At 39.0% G+C, this 22,167-nt stretch overlaps 1 protein-coding gene across 1 annotated transcript; it reads left to right on the forward strand.

Moving 5' to 3' along the window:
* The first annotated feature begins 4,192 nt into the window (after positions 1-4,192).
* Positions 4,193-20,397, forward strand: LOC143031742 (uncharacterized). The gene is made up of 2 exons (XM_076195970.1): positions 4,193-4,303; positions 17,884-20,397. Exon 2 carries the CDS (start codon positions 18,014-18,016, stop codon positions 19,559-19,561), a length of 1,548 nt encoding a protein of 515 aa, XP_076052085.1. The 5' UTR covers positions 4,193-4,303; positions 17,884-18,013; the 3' UTR covers positions 19,562-20,397.
* The last annotated feature ends 1,770 nt before the right edge of the window (positions 20,398-22,167 follow it).

Below are 22,167 nucleotides of genomic sequence, written 5' to 3' on the forward strand. Positions count from 1 at the left end.
AAAGATAATTTTTCCCACATTACAAATGATAGAACCCACTTTGTATACATTTCATAAAACTTGGATACAGTCTATAAATGCCAGGGTTGCAAATTCGAAAAACCCTGTTCCAGCAAATCTGGATCTGCCCCAATACCCGACTTTCCCCAAAGTTTAATCGAAATATGTGTATAACTTTTCATAAGTGTTAAACGCTGGTAAAAACATAGCTTCCTTGGTGAAGGTAATGATACACACTTAAAATATTGTGCATTTGTTTAACTGGTCAGTATAATGACTCGCATGGGTGTGCACATACTTTGCAAAGAAGGAAAATTTTGCACACAAGCAAATTTAAGCGGTCACATAACTAGGACCTTATTTTTGCAAAAAAAAAAAAAAAAAAAAATGCCCGTCCACAAAAAAATTTCCTTGATGGTTCTCTCGAGATATCAGTTTAAGGCTATGATGTGACTATGATGACATGTTTCATATCTGCCATTGTCACGACCTTGCATGAGTATTGCAAAAATTCTAAAAATTATGTGTGTGAAACTGTCTTGTGCTATACTTAACGTTGACTTTTATTCGCATTGTATTAAGAAATTGGAATTGTATTTTAATTACACTGCATTCGTTGCATTGCAATCATTTTAAGAATAATGCGATCCTATATATAGGTTGTGTGGAGGTGTGAGAGGGGAGGGAGGAGATATACAATCGGGAAGTACGTTCCCGACGTCCGAGCCATTTACGGTAATGAATAAATGACTGTGGCGCTCCGCATAAATGAGCAGTATTGACGGCATCAGCGAATAGTATATAAGGGGATAAAAACAGGGTGGACAGACGTACTTCTTTAGGGAGGACAGTCCTGTTTTTATTATTATCATTATTATTATTATTATTATTATTATTATTATTATTATTATTATTATTATTATTATTATTATTATTTATTATTATTATTGTGTCTTCCGTCCTGCACCGCCTCAAGCAAGACTTTAACCTGTTCCTTATGAGGCCTGTCTAAAAAAATATATATATATAAATGACCTTACGTATACTAAAGCAGTGAGAACTGAAGGCCATAGTAACCAATGATTTATTCTAATAAATGTATGTAGTGGCTGCTGGTAACACAACGCGCGGATCGCTGTGTACGTGTGCAAGTCAAAATGTCAATGAAGCAAGGTAAAACGAATACTATAAGGTACGTTGAGCACCGCCCCCCCCCTCTCCGCGCACTTCCACCGTGACGTCATAGGAAATCCAGAGGGGTAGAGTGAGAGGTGGTTGGAAATGTAAACTTTAAAGAAAACCAACTGTATGTATGGTAGACTTTAAAATTAAACTATGATGTTCACAATATTGAAATTACTCAGTATCACTTTCTTATCCTCAAATTATCAGTATCTGTGATATGACCGTCAGAAAAGTTATAAATGTTTTCCATGCTTTCACATTAGGTGGATTATATTAATATGAAGAGCTATTACATGGGATGACATGTCAAGCGTGGATTGTATACATAGACCTTTATCTCCACCAAGCTCAGTTATGTTTTAACCGGATTCTTTAGTCGGTTTATTTGCAATTGAATGAAAATTTCAGGAAATGTTGCTAACGAATAGTTACTTTCAAAATGACGGCTGCATACATATCCAGATGACCGAGTATTGTGTGTGCCACATAATGCAATCCATTTCTTTCTAAGTTCTTTATCTTTGAGTAATGAAAATAAATGTATATTTTTATAACCTCTCAGTCTAACGACATTGCACTTCTGCACTATACAAAATGTTGGCATTTTTATATGTTATTTGTCTGCCTTAGCCACCCCTTTAATCAGAAGATGGAGCTTCGCTCCATACAGTGGTGTGTGAGTGACTGACAGCTCTCGACCAGCGGAACCCTGGTCTCGATATTTCCGTTGGCGTCATCATCTACCTGCGCAGTGGAGAGGTTTTCTGGCTCTCCCCCCCCCCCCGCTAACGTACCTTATAATATTCGTTTTACCTTGAATGAAGTACACGTCGGAGTCGTATTCCGACTCTTGAGTCCCATAGACGGTTAATCTATCAAAGGTAGCAATCGGGGATTAATTGTTTTTCTTCGTGCTTTAATTAGATTATGGTATATAAGCCCCCAAATAAATGGCGAAAATAAACACTGCATATAACCGTGAATGAGCCAAAGAATTTGGTATTATTTCTAAATCCAGATATTGTTAATTCCATGCACTTAGTACACTGTGGTTTGTATATTAGCGGCACAGGGAAAAACATGCAGTTGAACGGCACGCAGCTAGTGCCACGGATAAACAAAATTAACACTCGTAATAGCAACGGACCGTCATTGTTGTCATCAAGGTCTAAGAATATAAGGTCTAACCACTTCCGACTGAATTTCGAGGGAGTTGGCGCAGCGGGCCCGTGAACGTCACCTGGCTGTTCAAAGTGGGGTTGGCGGGTCCTATAGCTGTCAGTTGAAGCTGGTGCGTCGCCCGAAAATGTCGTTGTCTTCGCTCGCACCGCTCCACGCAATTAGTTATATTCTGACAAATATTATATGAAATATATATAAAATATTATAGTTCCTGTCTATATATATGAATATATAATATATATGATATATAATATATATGATATATAATATATATATAATATATAAAATATTATAGTTCCTGTCTTCCTTGGCGTTTCACAGTTTTCTTCAGTGTTTCACAAAGAGAAAACGGACCCAGCCTAATGACGTCAGAAGCTGCGCACAATAATTTAAACGGTCTGACCTGTATATTTAGACCTTGGTTGTCATGTGCCCAGCTTGGTCATCTCGGGATAACAAAATAATGTCTGCGGAACTATGTCAAGTGTGTGTACCATGCTATGAAACATTATCAGTCACACACAAGTCTTGACTGTGGAGTAAAGTTGACGAAGAAATGTATGGTCACTCAATATTGATGGATATAGTATATGGGAAAACTAAGATAAAATCTGAGTGTGAAAATATTCTAGCACTGTATTCTATAAAAACATATGTAGAATATACCAAAGTGCGTGGTTTGCCCTTTTCAATAGCAGCTGATCCTTCAAACTTAGGTGCAACAAAATATTTTCCAAAACTTCTAACGAGATACTTTCATTTTGAGAAGAGAGTGCACCATCTGTTACTTGACAATGAATTGCCAGAGGCCATAAAGGACACTATCTAGACTAGAGACGTTAGGTCTGGATCTGAATAAAGTAACTGTAAACTTTCTTGTTCATATTTTGCACAATTGCAACAATATTTGCTACAGCGTAACTGTAAATTGACGCTGAAAATATTGTGATCAAAGCGTATGGCCATTTCATCACCTCAACTAAAAGAGCAGTAAAGGGAATTCTGTGAATTTGTAGAAGTTGATAGATGTACTCAGTTGTGACTAGACTTTTTTTGACAGCTATTGATAGAATACTTAAGTTTAGGAAACTATATGTACACACACACACACACACACACACACACACACACACACACACACACACACACACACACATATATATATATATATATATATATATATATATATATATATATGTATGTATCCAGAGTTTAGGTGAAGAGGAGTGCCTCAAGGTACCGTGGAATTGCTTTGGAGATGGAAGAAATATCTGTGTTTTGTCAGATCCTTCTTCATTCACTATCTTGAATTGTTCTCAAACAATGTGGACGGGTTCCTTTAAAAATTTACGGCATATCTTTTGTACACTGCTTAAATAATGTAGCATAAGTAAAAAGGTACAACAAATAAAGATATTTTACTGTGTTTCATTCATCAAACAAGAAGGGATGCTATGTTGTCGTTTTGGGAAATATTGCTATGGAAGAAAACCAAGCTACGCTCATGCCACCACACTACACCAGAGCTCACCACCACCACTGTAATGTATGATGTACTGAGAAGGTTTTGGGTTTCTTTATTTTTTCATTTCATGTAGGAAATTATAACTTAGAAGAATTTAGAACACTAAAATGCACGTTTCTAGCATTTTATGGTCTTGATTTTATCCAAAGAGCATAATCTTAAAAGTGCCTGATGGTGGAATATGAGACACTTCTGCTTACTGGCAGAGCGTAAAAAAGTTATACGGTAGTAGAACGACACAATCGCACGATTAAGTCCATTGCCGATGGGGTGCTGATAGCACCCATGTTTGTTTACATATGACAACATAACCCGTCGAGACTTGAGTTATCACCCTCGCAGCTATTTGAAGGTCCTTTTTCGTGGTTGTGCTTTGCACAGGCCAAACAAATGTGCTTTCCTCTTGAATTCGTAAGTGCAGCTATTAAGGGTAAGGTAGCCAAAGTACATCCATAGTGTGTTCTCATTTGTTACACTTCAATTTCCGTTTGGCAGTGTATTTGGGATTCTAAACACAGTGGTAAACGTGTGGGTATTTATCAAGACGTTTCCCAGTTTCACAGCGGTAATTACTCATATAACTGAGTAGCTCTTATCACTGAGTATTTTGTACTTTAGATATAAGTACCGTAAATTTATGGTGACACCAGTAGTTATAAAAAAAAAATGGGATTATGGGCAAACATTTTTGTATTAATCAAGGGATTAGGTCAAGTCAGATCTGACAACTGCATTTCTTACCTCTATCACTGGTAGCTCTTACCATTGAGTATTCTGAACCCCACATGTAAATATCGCTAATATAGTAAAATTGGTAGTGATTTTTAGTAAATTGAAGTTGGCAAAAATCTTTGTATAAAGATTTTTCACTATAGTCAGCGCAACGAGAAGTGACCGTTAAGGCGGGGTTAGGAGATTTCCCGGTGTTGCCACATCTCCACAGATAACACGGCCCGCATGGCTCATACTGAATGCAGTGTGAGGGGGGCGGGGCTAGAGAATAGATGTAGCGGCAACGTCGCTCTCTAGTGCTCATATGTCATGTCTGACTCGAGGAAATGAAAACTTTGTATAGAAAACATTGCTTTGATTTTTACCTCAGTGGTGGTGTGTGACAAAAAATTATAATATAATTATATGTGTCAACATTATGAAAATATAAAATAAAGTTATAAAATAAAATAGTTATAGAATAATTATATGTGGCAACACAGGGGGACTCCCAGTGCTCCGCCCTAACGGCCATTTCTCAATGCAATGAGTATAGTCTCATAGCTGCAATTCTTACCTATCATTGGCTACCTCTTATCATGATTTTGACTATTTTGAGACCTATATATAGATACATCAATTTAATGTCAGTAGCAATTTCAAATACAAATTGAGACTGGCAATCATCTTTATATTTATCAACATGTGTATAGAGATTGCTTACATAGTTATTACATTCTTATTAGGGTATGGAGCTCCATCTTGTCTACCTCTGTCCGAAAATAATTGATAAAATTCACTCTGAATTTAGCATGCACTGATATTCTTGCAAGTAAAATCTTTATATTGACTCCAGAAGCCCAAGTCATTGCATTACACTATACTCTGAGTAGTTATGCTGGTTTATTTTTAGAAGTGTACATCAAAATGTTATAGGAATAGGAATTTAGAAATAAATCTTGTAAATTATAATATATCTACATAATACATATTTTTCTTGGTGGATATAAATAACAAAAAAACCTTGCTTAAAGCAAATGCACTACCTAATGGAGCTGTGACAATAGATTTGAGATGCCTTACTGTCATTTGTCCAGTCCCGTCAATGTCAATTTGATGATGGTGATGACTACATTGTGTACTGGGTGTTCTCCCACTCCAAGTGGCATCATATTTTTGAAACCATTCTATGGAGCTGAGCTTCATGCTTTTCTTGAAGCTGTGAAGCTCCTCAACACCCTACAGTCTCATTGGATGTTAAAACCGGCCATCGACATCCCTAATGATAACAACCCTGATGATCTCTAGCATTACAGGTACCATATTACTAAATGCAGGTTAGGTTAGATGAAGTTATCATACTTTAATTTCTTTTACTGCCTCATCTATCAAAATAAAGATGGTGTCTCAAGTACTCGTCACAGCTCCATTCAATAGTGTACTACTTTTGGCATCTTTTTCTGTTATCAATTTCTGCCCAGAGAAACATATATTATGTCGATGTATCATAATTTACAAACTTGATATATGACTTTCTATTGCTATATTGTTTAGGTGTGTATGCCTTAAAAATTTCCATTATACATTCCCTAGTGTAATCTTAGATACTGGATGCAGGTCATGTGACCTATTGACCACTGTGAGTGACATAATCATAAATATGCTACTATATTAGAGGACAAACCATGAGCAAGAAAGATCTCTTGATGCTGATGATTTCCTGTTTTTCATACGTAAGAGGCCATCACAAAGATAGAGAACAAGATTGGGGATCAAGTGAATAGGCACTCTACTCAATGTAAAATAGGATATGGGAATATACTGCAAGCAGTTAAGACCCTAGTAGTGAAGCAAGTTAAACTACTGGAGAGATAAGCTAGGTTTGAGGAAGAAGTAAAGGAACAACTTGAAGGAAAGAGGCCAAACGCAGAGTATGGGAGTCCAATATATTTTACGTTTCGCCCAGCAGGGCTTCTTCAGAAACGTAAAATATATTGGACTCCCATACTCTGTGTTTGGCCTCTTTCCTACAGTGCTGTTGCAGTTGTTGCTGCTTTTACTGAACAACTTGAAGGTATTACTGAAATAGTTAACACTAAAGTTGATAAAGATAATGTACAGTGTATTGATAAGAAAATACTGGAACATGCTGCCCCTGAAATAACAAAAAACGTGTTGCCAGAACTTTCAGAATCAAGGTTAGCCAAAAAAAATTATACATAAATACAGACATATACCAAGGCTTTTTCCCCCTTACAAGAGAGGTAGCCAAAAAGGAAAAGGCATAAAATCATTCCCACCCATTGCATCCCTGAATACACTCCACACCCCTCCACCCTCCCTCATATCTTAGCACCTCCTGGATGACGGGTCATCCCTGCGTCTTGTCCACTGCCCTGGGTCAGAAGCAGTGTCGCAAGACACAGCACATCCACAGCAAGGCCACTTCATTAATTCAGTGACCCCCCCTCCGTCCCCCCATGCATAAAAGCAGAGGACGGGGAGAAATCCTTTCGGGCTGCATCAAATTTTGCTCACACATACTACCTCACCCCCCACCCCCCCACCCATTCCACCTCATGCATCACAACATCATCCATATACAACCATTCTCCATTCACCCCTGTCTTCTGTCCTCTCCCGTCCTTCCTCAACAGACATTCCCCTCTTCCCCAAAGCCCCCTTCACCCCATCCATCCACCTCATCCTAGGACGTCCCTTTATGTTCACTCCCTCCACATCTGCCTTCCATACCTCTTTTACTAGTCTTTCTTCACTCATTCTTTCCATGTGTCCAAACCATCCTAATACTCTTTCATCAACCCTATCTCCCAGCTCCCTTTCCACCCCCGTTCTTCTCCTCACCTCATTTCTCACCCTATCTAGCCTAGTAACCCCCATCATACTTCTCAGACACCTCATCTGAAACATGTTCAAACTCCTTCTCTCTTCCTCTTTTGTGTTCCATGTTTCTGCCCCGTGCAGTGCTGTTGGCACAATCACCTTCATACAGTCTCCTCTTAGCATCCATTCCTAAATGGCTATTCCTCAATACACTCTTCAATCCACGAAGGAATTTACTCACTTCTCTCAATCTACATTCTACCTCCACTTTCACTCCACCTTTTCCTGCCACATTTGCACCCAAATATCTAAAACTATCCACTTCGTCCAGTCGCTGGCCCTAAATGCTCACTTCCAGTCTACTGCCACTTTCACCCCTTGTACATCTCATCACCTTACTTTATCTTTAGTTTTCTTCTGTCACATACTCTCCCAAACTCTGTCACCAACTTCCTCAGTCCCTCCTCCGATCCTGCCACAAGCGCAGTGTCGTCAGCAAACAACAGCTGGCTCACCTCCCACTTTTCTCCATTTTCTTTAACCATCTCCATTCCCTGACCCACTACCCTTGCATTTACTTCTCACACTACCCCATCCATGTATAAGTTGAAAAGCCAGGGAGACATAACACATCCTTGACGAAGTCCCACCTTTACTTCGAACCACTCACTCTCTCCATTTCTTATCCTGACACAAGCTCTACTACTCTCATAAAAACTCTTTACAGCTCCTAGAAGCTTTCCTCCTATCCTATATATCTGCATAACCTCCCACAGTGCCTTTCTGTCTACCCTATCGTAAGCCTTTTCCAGATCCATAAAAGCCCAAAAAACATCCTTCCCCTTTCCTATAGCTTTCTCACATATTTGTCTTACCACAAAGATCTGATCTACACAACCTCTACCTGTATTAAATCCACACTGTTCCTCACCAATTACTCCCTCTGTCCCTCTCCTAATCTTCTCAATCAAGATCCTCCCATAAGCCTTCCCAACTACACTTAACAAGCTAATCCCTCTGAAACTACTACATTCACACTTGTCCCCTTTTCCCTTGTAAAGAGGAACTATACAGGCACTCCTCCAGTCCTCCGGCACTCTACCATCTCTCCAGCAATCATTAAATAACCTCACCAGCCAGTCCACCATCACTGTACCTCCTTTTTTTTTTTTAGACATTCTGCATGGCATCCATCCAGACCAGGTGCCTTACCTACTTTCATCATCTTAACAACTGCCTTCACTTCATCCTTCCTTACTTCTCCTCCATTTTCCTCACTCATCACGGTCATTTTCTTATCATTTCCCACTGCAACTATCTTTCCCTCCCTATCCTCCTTCACATTTAGCAACTCCCTAAAGTATTCTGCCCATCTTTCCCTTACTGCCTTCTCTTCCATTATGATCTCTCCATCTGCACCTTTTACCTTTTCTTCTCTACTTGATTTGTCTCCTCTTCCTCTCTTAATTTCTTTCCAAAACATATTTTTATTACTTCCAAAATTTTCTGTCATACTATTACCCCATTTCACATCTGCTCTCCTCTTTGCCTCCTTTACCTTTTGCTTTACTTCTCTTTTCTTTTCTTTGTACCTCTCATATGACTCCCTCGTCCTATTTTGTAACCAATCTGTGAAAGCTTGCTTCTTCTCTTCTACAACCTTCTTTGTTTCCTCATCCCACCATTCACTACCCTTCCTTCTATTTCCTCCTGTCCTTCTTGTTCCACACACCATCTTTGCACATTTTGTAAATCCCTCCTTGAACCATCCCCATTCCTCCTCCACACCTAGCTCTACTCTATCCTTCACTCCCTCCCACTCCTCCTTCATCTTCTTCTTGTACTCCTTCTCCTTTTCCTTTTATTTAAAGAGTTCACTCTAAGCACCTTCCTACCTTTTGTCCCTTTCCTCTTTCTCCATCTATCCTCCACTCTCAACTTACCCTCCACCAAAAATTGATCTGATATTCCCCCACCCTCTCCCCTTAGCACATGTACATCCTTAACTCTTCCTATCATAATCCTATTTACCACTACATAATCCATCAACGCTCTACCATCCTTCCATCCACCACCCTCTCCCATGTGTACTTATGCTTGACTTTCTTCCAAAACACTGTATTTGCTATCATCAACTCTCTTTCTAGATACATTTCCACCATCAACTCTCCACTACGATTCTTTCCTGGAACTCCACATTTCCCAACCACTCCATCAATTGGACCATTTCCTACCCTAGCATTAAGGTCTCCCAGTACTATTACATTGACATTTCTCCCTAAGTCCTCTATGCACTCATTTAAATCTATCCAAAAAGCCTCCCTTTCTTCTACACTCTTCTCACTACCAGGCCCATATGCACTTACAAAGACCCACATCTCCTTTCCCAGTTTCACCTTCATCCACATTATCCTTGAGGAAACCTCCTTCCACTCCACTACACGTATACCTATATCTTCACTTACTAGAATAGCCACTCCTTCCCTCCCTCGCCCTCTCTTCACTCCTGATAACCTCCCACTTAGGTACACTCCCAAACTTACACTCATCCTTCCCTTTCAACGTAGTTTCACTCAAAGCCAGCACATCCATCTTTCTTCTCACAAACATACTACCTATCTCTTCCCTTTTACTCTCATCTGTACCACATCCACGCACATTAAAAGACCCAAACCTTAGGGCACTGGTCCGAAAACTCCCAGGCCCTCTTATGCCTTTGCTTTTTCGTTTAGGAATGTCCCCTGTGGGGCTACAAGGAGAAGGATGCCTAGTCCCACTCCCCGTCCCTTTCTTCTCACCTCTTACGATCCAAGTGGAAATACTTGGTGGCAGTATTCTTTTCCCCCACCACAGGGAAATTCCCCCACAGCAGAAAATAAATACTCAGAGAATTGGTACAGGACAGCAGCAAGGGGTTGGGAGACAGCATAATGGAGGGACAGTCGTAGTATAAAAGTGTCATCATTTCTCTATAAAGAGTTTTCCTCTATCATAGACAAAATGATATGTGGCTCTGGTCCATAGGGGCACCCCATATAGACCCTAAAGTATCAACTGCATGCTACTTTACCACAATAGCAAGCAGCCAATACCCCGATGATTAAAAGAAATGAGGAACTGGAACAAAATAGTAGGCAATGCAATCCATGCAGGTGGTGGACAAAATCAAGAAGTATCTGTAAGCCATACTGTACAAGAATCAATGAAGATATTCAGGGATGAGGAATCCAGGAAGTGCAATCTTATAATGTATGGTGTGCCAGAAACCAGAGACAACAATGGTGAAAAAAGATCTGAGGAAGACAGGAAATTTATAATGGAAATGTGTCGCATTGGTATATGGATGAGCATCAGTAATAACAATATTCTAATGTCCAATGTTATAAGAAGGGTTCTGTGGTGGGGCCTATCTGAATTGATGCCATCTAAAATTCTTTGTGTGAGGTTTGTCAGAAGAGTGTTTGTGGAGTGTAGTGGCCTAAAACCGTGTTGTGAGTCAGCAAGGGGAATATATGGTGTGACAAACTTAAGTATTAGGCGTTCAATGACTTTAGAGGGGGTGCAGAGAAGTGTGATTGGGCGGTGCGATGTTGGGATTGTTGGGTCTTTGTTCGGTTTTGGAATGGTGATTATTTTACCATGCTTCCAGATGTCGGGTATAGTGTTGTGTGAATAGCTGTAGTTTGCAATGTTTGTGAGTGCGTGTATACCTTGTGGTCCAATGTGTTTTAGGTGGATGTTGCTTATGTTATCAGGGCCACAGGCAGATGAGTGCTTGAGATTATGCATTATGAGTTTTGTCTGACTGTCTATGAAGGGTGTATAGTCTGAGTCTGTGGGGAAGTCTTTCTTACGTCGAATGGTGCGTCGGTCGTCAGGGTGAGATGTAAGATGGCTCGTCTGTGCAAAATGACGTATGAGTGCGTTTGCTTGTTGTCTGTTTGAGGGTAGATTATCTGTTGTTGTGATTATTGCTGCATGAGAGCGTGTAGTGTTAGTGTTGGATAGTGTGATGCTGTTGAGTGTTTTGTACAATTTGCTGGTGTTTGTTTTGTGATCAAGTGTATTGATAAAGTTTTGCCAATTTTGTGTTTTTTGTTCATGTATTTTATTGGCAATCACAGTGTTTAGTGTTTGTATTTGGTCTGCTATGTTTTGAGGGATAGGTGTGGGGGTATCGTGTTTAAGTGTGTCACGTTGTCTGATGAGGCCTTGGATTTCTGGTGTGAAGTTGGGGTTGTGTGATTTTTTGTTGCCTCTAGGGATGTATCTCTTGTCTGCGTTTTGTATGATTGTATTAAAAGCGTGCACAGCATTGTTTATGTTTGTGATTGGTGTACTGTTAAGTGTTTCAAAATGTTGTTCTGTCTCTTCAGTAAAGGCTTCCCAGTTAGCTCTCTTGTAATTGGTGTAAGTGTGTCTGTGGCCAGCTGGGGTGCATCTTGTTTTGGTGGTGATGATGATTGGAAGGTGGTCAGAGCCAAGGGCTCCGACCACTCTCCATGATGTTGTTGGGGTTAGGCAGGGGGAGCAAAAGGTGATATCAGGAGAGGAGGGAGTGTAGAGGGCTTGGTATGGGATATGTGTATGATTATGCGTGTTGTTCATGATAGTCAATGAGTCGAATTGAGTCTGTATATCAAGCCCTCTGTCTGTGTCAGGGTTGTCGACAAACCAGGCAGACGACTTGGCGTTGAAGTCACCACCCATGATCAGGTTGGGGATTGAGGTTAGTTGGCTGAGTTGAGGTCTGAAGGTGTTTGGAACTGTGGGGGATGATTGGGGGGGAATGTACATGTTAACTATTGTTAGTGTTGAATTGTTGCCTGTGCGGATACGAATGGATTGGGTTTCTGTTGTGTTATATTAGTAAAGCTTTTGATGCTATCCCCCGCCACAACCTAACAAATAAAATATATAACACAGACATGCACAATAACACCAAAAGATGGCTGGCCAATTATCTGGCAGGCAGGAATGCTCATGTGTCATATAATGGCCAATCATCACACATCAGAAACATTAAGAACGGAGTACCACAGGGCTCAGTTCTATCCCCCACATTATTTAATCTATACATGCATGACTTACCCACGCCAGACACCTCAGAAATACAAATCTCTTCCTACGCAGACGACATAACAATCACATGCACACATCGTAACACAGACAAAGCTGCAGAAATAATCCAGCCTTACCTTGACACACTCAACACATGGTTCATCACAAACAGACTCAAAATAGCTCCAACCAAATCTACAGCAACACTTCTCACCAACTGGACAAAAGAACACAAATACATACCTCATCTCTACATCAACAACACTCTAATACCACACACAAACACACCGAAAATTCTTGGTGTAACATACGATACATCCATGTCTTTCAAACAACACCTCACAAACATAAAAAACAAATGTACACCCCCCCTTAACGCACTTAAGTCAATCACTGGAACAACATTTGGACAAAACAAAGAAACCAATATAACAATATACAAACAATGCATACGCTCAGTGATGAATTATGCGAGTCCTGCATGGGCTCCTAATCTCAGTGAGACACACCACAACACCCTTCAAATCATACAAAACAAAGCCCTAAAAACAATTACAGGCTGCACAAATACATCACCTACAGACCATTTACACCATGAAACAAAAGTCCTCAAAGTCAAGGACCACCTCGACATGAGAGGCACACAAACACTTGCTGCAGCCACCACAAACACATCACACCCGCTACACTACATAGCAGAACACCCACACACACCAAGAAACATTAAAACTACATCCAAAGACCTTTATTACGCACAGATACTCTCTTCTCTTCCTCCACAACCACCAAATACCAGCCTCCGGAAACATATTCATAATCATATCACTCACCGCTCCATTAACACACTGAAAGACAACACCCTCCACCCTTCTGAATCCTCTCTCCCACGAAAGGACAGAGTCCACTTGGCCAGACTGCGATGCGGTCACCACCCAGCACTTCTAAGCTACCAGAAGAGGCTGGACGACCGTGTTGTGAACAGCTGCCCAGGATGTAACACTTCACCCCATACCATACAACACATAATGGAAGACTGCATTATACACAATCATGCACGCAAACAACACAACATACACTCTATAAAGGATTTGTGGGAAAACCCAGTTTCGGCTGTGGCCTTCCTTGGGGAGACGGGACTGCTCGGACAGACAGTCTAGGGAACGACAACAACAACAACAACAATATTCTAATAGCATTCCACTTGCGAAAGAATAGTGGAAATGAAAATGCAGCCTAGATAAAATCATGTCCATTACTTGCTGGTTTTGAAAGTCTCAGAACAAAGATCGAGGTACTAAGAAAATTGAAAATGGCTACAGAAATGGAAGAATACAGTAAAATATATAAGCAACAAGACTTATCTCCTGCTCAGAGAGCTGAACTGAAGGATCTGATAGAGCAGGAAAAAGAATGGGAAGTTAATGATGCATCAGGAAATATTTTGTGCAGAGTACAAGGGCCTCCAGGATGCATGTGGATAAAAAAAAAAAAAAAAAAAAATCAGGAAGCACCAAACCTAACAACAAAATCATCAAGCATCAGACTTAGGATAACTAATACACAGAAATTGTTATTCTGGTATACAAATGCAGAATCATTGGTAAACAAAATGGAGAAACTAAGTTAAGAATGAAAAAAAAAAATTATATAATAGCAATAGTGGAAGTGAAACCTAAGAGTACCAGATCTAGCTTGACTAAAGCTAAAATTCAAATACAAGGGTATGAATTGCTAAACCAAGACCTTACACAGGGAATGGGTAAAGGGGTTATTATGTATGCAAAATATTATATCTATGCAAAAGACTGATACAATACAATTCCATGAATCACTATGGGCCACTCTACACAGTTGGGAGATGGCGATAACCTTTTGATCGATGTAATATACAAGAGTCCTGCAATTACTAATGAAGGTGAAGAAAGTCTGATGCAAATGTTAAAAGGACTAGCAAATATTGAGTATTCTTACATTCTTCCAATAGGGGACTTTAACTCTCCAAGGATTAACTGGGAAGATTGGACAACACCAAGAGGAGAATAAACTAGTGAATTTTGTTTTGTGAAGGTCCTATGGTATGCATATTTATATCAACATATCAAAAAAGCTACAAGGGGCAGAGGAACAAATATACCAAGCTTGCTAGATCTTGTAATTACAAATGAAGAAGATATGGTAGATGGTGTTGAGATTACAGCACCACTAGGCAAGAGCGACCACAATATGCTCGAGATTAACTACAACTGCTATACTAAACGATATAGAAATATTTGTAAAACATACCTATATGACAAAGATGACTGCTATGCTATGAAGACTTATCTGTCAGAAGAATGGGTGCACCAGATTAGGGAAGCGGATGGCTTAGAACAATAGTGGCTGCTGTTCAAGGAGAAAAAGAAACGGTGACAAGGGACACACCAACTAAAGTATTCTCTGAACTTTCAGCAATGAAAGACAAATCTAATTTAGACATAATATAGAAGATATAAGAAACATAGATGTTGGCAAAGATACATGGAAATTTGATATCATAACAAATATAAGGAATACATGAGGCAGCAAAATAAAGTTAAGAAATTGCTACCTATGTAATAATAGCAGATAGAAAATTGTGTAGCACAAGAAGCAAAATAGAATCTTAAGAAATTTTGGAAGTATGTCAAGAGTAAGCTGAAGACTACAACTAACATTTCTGATCTTGAGGATGAAATTGAAAGGAGTAAGATTCTGTACACAATTGATATAGAGAAAGAACAAACATTACCCATTTTTTTTTCATTAGTCTTTACTAGGGAAAGTGATACTGATGATCTGACCTTTGAGCAGTGAGTTCCAGAAATTAGCCAGCTCAACCAAGTTGAAATATCACAGGAAGTAGTGCTGCAACATCTGACAAACTTGAAAAATGACAAGTCACCAGGATCTGACTCAATTCATCCAAGAGTGCTACGAGAGATGAGCCATGAGATAAGTGAGGCTCTATCTATTATTTACAACAACACTCCAGAGCAGCAGAATACCAATGGACTGGAAGACAGCCAATATAAGTGCAATTTTTAAAAAGGGTAATAAAAGAAGAGCTGAAAACTACAGACCAATAAGTCTCACATGCATTACTTGTAATATATTGCAAAGATATTCATATTATGTACTTAATCATATGAAGGAGAATAATTTGCTAAGCAACAAACGGTACAGATTTATTGAAGGGTGTCCCACAACTCTACAGTTACTTAAGGTGCATTTGACACAGTCCACCACAACAGACTTTTGACCAAACTAAAAATGTATGGAATAACTGTACAAATATACAAATGGCTTGAGACATTCTTACTTGGAAGAAAGCAAAGAGTTATTGTTAATGGAGAAGAATGAATGGAAAGAAGTGTTAAGTGGGATACCACAAGGAAGTGTTTTAGGACCAGCGCTAACCAGTTGGTGGGAAATATGGCTTTGGATTTGGTTGAGGTTATTTTGAGTGTATTTGTGGTGAGACAGGTGTTGAATGTGTAGGTATTGCTATTGTATTTCTTTGGCTATGTATTTACCTAGTTGTATTATACAGGAAGGGAGCTATGCTCGTGGTGACCCGTCTTTGTATCTGTCAGCATCAAGTTTATTCTTAAAATCATGAATAATATTTGCACACACTGTTTTTTCATCTAAGTTATTCCATATATCCAGCATTCTGTGAGGGAAGCTATTCTTTTTCCTATCTCTTCTATAGTTGTCTTTTTTGAGTTTCTTTTCATGACCTCTTGTTTTTCCATTGTCATTTTTAGTAAATCTTTTCTGTCAAGGATTTCCATTCCTTTCATGATTCTGTATATAGTCAGTAGATCACCTCTTTCTCTTCTTTGCTCTAGTGTTGGTAGTTCTAGCTTCAATAATCTTTGTTCGTATGTTAATTTGGAAAGAGCTGGTGCCAACTTTGTTGTTGCTCTCTGTATTCTTTCTAGTTTCCTTATATTCTTTTTAGTACTGGGTGTCCATAGTGTCACTGCATATTCCAGTTTTGGTCTAATCAATGTGACTAACATTATTTTTCTCATTTCTTCATCCAAGTATTCAAATGCCACTTTCATTGACCTTAGTAGGTTGTATGTTTCACCTCCTATTTTGTTTATATGTCTGTCTGGTGTCATGTCATTGCTGATTATCACTCCAAGGTCCCTTTCCGAGTGCACTTTTTTTATTTCATTGTCACCAATTTTGTAATTTTTTGAAATTCTGTTTTTGCTATTACCAAACTCCATTATGCTACACTTCTTGATGTTAAAGTTCACCTCCCACTTTTGAGTCCATTTCCAGATTGTGTCCAGGTCTGATTGTAATGAGTCACAGTCCTCATTTGTTGGTACTTTCTTTAATATTTTTGCATCATCTGCGAAGAAATTCATATAACATTCAACTCCTTCGTCCATGTCATTTGCATATATGGCAAATATGATTGGAGCCAGTACTGACCCTTGTGGAACACCACTTATCATTTCTTCCCATTTGGAGTATTTGTGCCATATGGTGTGTGCATGTAATTATCTCATCTTTGTATGAAGAGATTTGTATTTGTGAGGTGTGGTGCGTGGGTATATCATGCAGGTATAGGGTAAAGGTGGGGGAAAGGACTGGGCCCTAAAGCACTCCGTTCCTGAACTTTCTAATGTGCTATGATTGGTATGTGACACATTAGCATCTCTATTTACCAAATAATATGTCATGATTGTTGAAATTGTTTTAGTAGGTATCTCTGATTTTTTTCTATCAGACAAACAGGTATTTTACTAAATGTGAAAAGAAAAAAATATGAAAAACACCTCTACATTTTTTTTGCTTAATCGTATTTGTTATGGTGTACTTAATAACACAGGTACACTATTTACCAGTATATCTAAAGGGATGTGACTTGCATCACTTATTTGAGTCAGATGAGTGACATGAACTGAATAAACCTTACTAGAGTAGGTCCTATTTAGATTCAGATCTAATGAGTTGAAACATGGAATGTTATTGAGTTATATCAAAATATGACTGCTGTGGCAGCTGTTAGGTCATTCTCCATTTCCAAATCTCGTGACTTGAGGAAAACCTAGAACAAAATTTGAGTCATTCGAGTCATAGTGGGGTGAGTATGCATGTAGGCTTTGGGTGATTTTTAGCTTATTTTTAATGAAAAAGTAGAATGCAATATTTCATAGCACAACATTTGTGTGTGTTTCTATCTATTTTATGTTAGGTGTTGGCAACTACAAGGCCTTTGTTTAGGTACAAACGGATTTGATTATGAGATTCTATGTGTATGAAGCATCCACCACCCTATTACAGTGTATCATTATTATTATTATAATTTTTTCTTTTCTTTTCTTTTTGTCCAGGATGAGGGTACCTATCACCATATCTTTGGAAGAGCTATCCGTAAATTCCATACATGTAATACAATGATAAGGACCCAGTGTGTTACATCTGCAAAACAGCTATATAACAAATCATCTTAGATATTGTTTGATGAACCATACTAAAGAGAAGCCTTTCCAAAGTGACCTGTACGATTCTGCTTTCACACAAAAGGGTGATCTCAAATGGAACAAAAGTCACCTCAAAAGTCATGCGATGACCCACACAGGAGAAAGCCCTTCCAGTGTGACCTGTGATTCTGCTTTCTCAAAAAAGGATGGTCTCACAAAGCATATGAGGACCCACACAGGAGAGAAGCCTTTCCAGTGTGACTTCTGCAATTCTGCTTTTTCAGTAAAGAGTAATCTTACAAAGCATATGAGGACCCACACAGGAGAGAAGCCTTTCCAGTGTGACCTTTGTGATTCTGCTTTCTCACTAAAGGTTTCCCTCACACAGCATATGAGCACCCACACAGGAGAGAAGCCTTTCCATTGTGTTCTGTGTGATTCTGCTTTTTCACGAAAGGGTCAATTCACAGTGCATATGAGGACCCACACAGGAGAGAAGCCTTTCCAGTGTGACCTCTGCAATTCTGCTTTTTCAGTAAAGAGTAATCTCACATCGCATCTGAGGACCCACACAGGAGAGAAGCCTTTCCAGTGTGACCTTTGTGATTCTGCTTTCTCACTAAAGGTTTCCCTCACACAGCATATGAGCACCCACACAGGAGAGAAGCCTTTCCAATGTGCTCTGTGCGATTCTGCTTTTTCACAAAAGGGTCAATTCACAGTGCATATGAGGACCCACACAGGAGAGAAGCCTTTCCAATGTGACCTCTGCAATTCTGCTTTTTCACAAAAGGGTCATCTTAGAGAGCATAGGAGGACCCATACAGGAGAGAGGCCTTTCCAGTGTGACATATGTGATTTTGCTTTCTCTAAAAAGTATTCTCTCACACAGCATATAAGGACCCACACAGGAGAGAAGCCTTTCCAGTGTGACCTCTGCAATTCTGCTTTTTCAGAAAAGGGTAGTCTCAGAGAGCATATGAGGAGCCACACAGGAGAGAAGCCCTTCCAGTGTGACCTCTGCAATTCTGCTTTTTCACAAAAGGGTCAATTCACAGTGCATATGAGGACCCACACAGGAGAGAAGCCTTTCCAGTGTGCTCTGTGTGATTCTGCTTTCTCAGTAAAGGATGGTCTCACAAGACATATGAGGACTCACACTGGAGAGAAGCCTTTCCAGTGTGCTCTGTGTGATTCTGCTTTCTCGCAAAAGGTTTCTCTCACACAGCATATGAGGACCCACACAGGAGAGAAGCCTTTCCAGTGTGCTCTGTGTGATTCTGCTTTCTCAGTAAAGGGTCATCTCACAAGACATATGAGGACCCACACAGGAGAGAAGCCTTTCCAGTGTGCTCTGTGTGATTCTGCTTTCTCAGTAAAGGGTCATCTCACGGCACATATGAGGACCCACACAGGAGAGAAGCCTTTCCAGTGTGACCAGTGCAATTCTGCTTTTTCACTAAAGCATTCTCTCACACAGCATATGAGGACCCACACAAGAGAGAAGCCTTTCCAGTGTGACCTGTGTGGTTCAGCTTTCTCACAAAAGAGGTCTCTCAAATGTCACATGGTGACTCACACTTGTTAAAAATTCTAGACCTGTGCAATGAATGATGTACCCTAAAAGCTGTGTGCCTGTAGGCATGCACACTTGCTTTACAACAAATGCACAAAGGGGAAAAAATTATGTGCACATAAGGTATTCAAGATGATTTTCTTTTTTTTTTCCAATTAGATAATTTTATTGTATAATTTTATAATTCAAAACCAGAGAAAAGTGTGATTTTGAGAATCTGTCAATGACCTTTAAAATAAGTGTTCAATTTCTTAATTTCATGTGTAGCTTTGAGATTGTACTGTGATGGTTATTCATCACCAATACTTGCTCAGTTGAGTGAATTAAATCAAGAAGCATGTATCAGTTTCACCGCCCAAATATAATAGTCCTGGTGGCCTGATAATTGTGAATACTTGATACGATTCCATTTTTTTTCATGTATCAAATTGTATTAGAAAAAGAAAAAGAAATCAGTAGATTTTCCTACAAAGACCTACTCTTCAAGAATAACAACATTTTAACCAAAGAGAATACTGTTGAAAAAATAGGCAGCCGAGCTTTGGTAAATAGTGCACAGAGACATGGAATCAAATAAAAACAAACAAACCGTTAAGGGGAATCCCATTTGGATATGCTTGTGAGAGTGAAAAGCTACCAATTATATAGAAATTCAATAAATTTAGGTAATGTGTATAGGGAGTGGGGGAATGTGAAAGATAGAAGAGAGAAGAAATAGATAGGAGCTAGAAATAAACAAGCTGAGAATTAGTAATGGACTTGTGTGTTTTTGTAGCTATTTGCAAAATTAGAAAGTTTAAATAAAGGTAATCAGTCATCAGTGTTATTTTTTTTTTTACTTCATTCTGTACCAGCCAGATAGATATGAAATGCATATTAAATGTTTTTGTTAGTGTCTTCTCTTCCAATGGTGGGATAAAATTTTATTTTACCAATGTGCTACGACATTATTGTGATATATATAGAAAGAGATAATTAGATAATATGCCTAATGATTTGTCTTATTTATGGAAAGCCAAATCTAAATGGCATTTCATATATATAAAAAAAATCTTGATGGTAATCGGAGAGGGCACACCTTCACCAACATCAGGGTCACAAAATGAAGATAATTTTGCCCACATTACAAATGATAGAACCCACTTTGTATACAACTCAAAATTTGTATGCAATCTATAAATACCAGGGTTGCAAATCTGAAAAACCCTGTTTCAGCATATCCGGATCTGACTCAAGACCAGACTTTCCACAAAATTTAATTGAAATATGTGTATAACTTTTCATAAATGTTAAATGCTGGTAAAAACATAGCTTCCTTGGTGAAGGTAATGATACATACTTAAAACATTGTGCATTTGTTTAACTGGTCCACAAAATTTAATTGAAATATGTGTATAACTTTTTTCATAAATGTTAAACGCTAGTTAAAGCCTAACTTCCTTGGTGAAGGTAATGATACACATTTAAAATAGTGTGCATTTGTTTAACGGGTCAGTATAATGACTCGCATGGGTGTGCACATACTTTGCAAAGATGGAAAGGTTTGCATACAAGCAAATTTGTGCGGTCACGTAACTAGGACCTTATATTTGCAAACATAAAAAAACAAACACATGCCCGGCTACAAAAATGTCCTTGGAGATTCTCTCGAGATATCAGTTTAAGGCTGTGATGTGACTAGGGTGGCAAGATGTCCTCCTTTAGGGAGGACAGTCCTCCCTTTCAGCACTTTGTCCTCCATCCAGCACAACCTCATGCCGGACGTGCATTTGTCCTCCTTTCTTTGGGTGTGATAAAAATACATAGATAAATAAATAACCCTAGGTATACAATAATGCCATACAATTAAATTATGTGGGAGTACCCAGGCCAAGGTCAACGTCAGAACTTGGCAGCCGAAGTAGACGGGAACAGCACAAGACCAATGTTGTGATTGTGTGATTGCATGATTCACATCTCATGCATTGGGCTGCAGTCCTGATATGACCACGGTGCAGTGTGGTTTGGTAATTAATTTATGAGGTTAAGGAGTCTGAAAATGCCAAAAAGAAGGAGGGCAGAAATACAAAAAGTAGAGGACAGAAATACAAGAAGAAATAAACCTCCAGGCAATCAATGTGAGGATACAACTAGGTTTTGTTTGTGTTGTAACTTGGTAAGAAATATTGGTATTTATTTTTTGTTGGTTGTATTAGAAGTGAAAAATATTATTCACTTTCAGTTTTTTATTATATATATATGCATATATATACATATATATACTGTATATATATATATACATATATATATATTTAAAAAAAATTGAGAAAAGTGGGAGGTGAACCAGCTGTTGTTTGTGAACGACACTTTGCTTGTGGCAGGATCGGTGGAGGGACTGAGGAAGTTGGTGACAGAGTTTGGGAGAGTATGTGATAGAAGAAAGCTAAAGATAAATGTGGGTAAAAGTAAGGTGATGAGATACACAAGGGGTGAAAGTGGCAATAGACTGGAAGTGAGCATAAAGGAAGAGCGACTGGAGGAAGTGGATAGTTTTAGATATTTGGGTGCAAATGTGGCAGGAAAAGGTGGAAGTAGAATGTAGATTGAGAGAAGCAATTAAATGCCTTGGTGGATTGAAG

Source organism: Oratosquilla oratoria, chromosome 12 (assembly GCF_046742065.1).
Source record: "Oratosquilla oratoria isolate Oo_2021 chromosome 12, ASM4674206v1, whole genome shotgun sequence".
Classification (NCBI taxonomy): Eukaryota; Metazoa; Arthropoda; class Malacostraca; order Stomatopoda; family Squillidae; genus Oratosquilla; species Oratosquilla oratoria.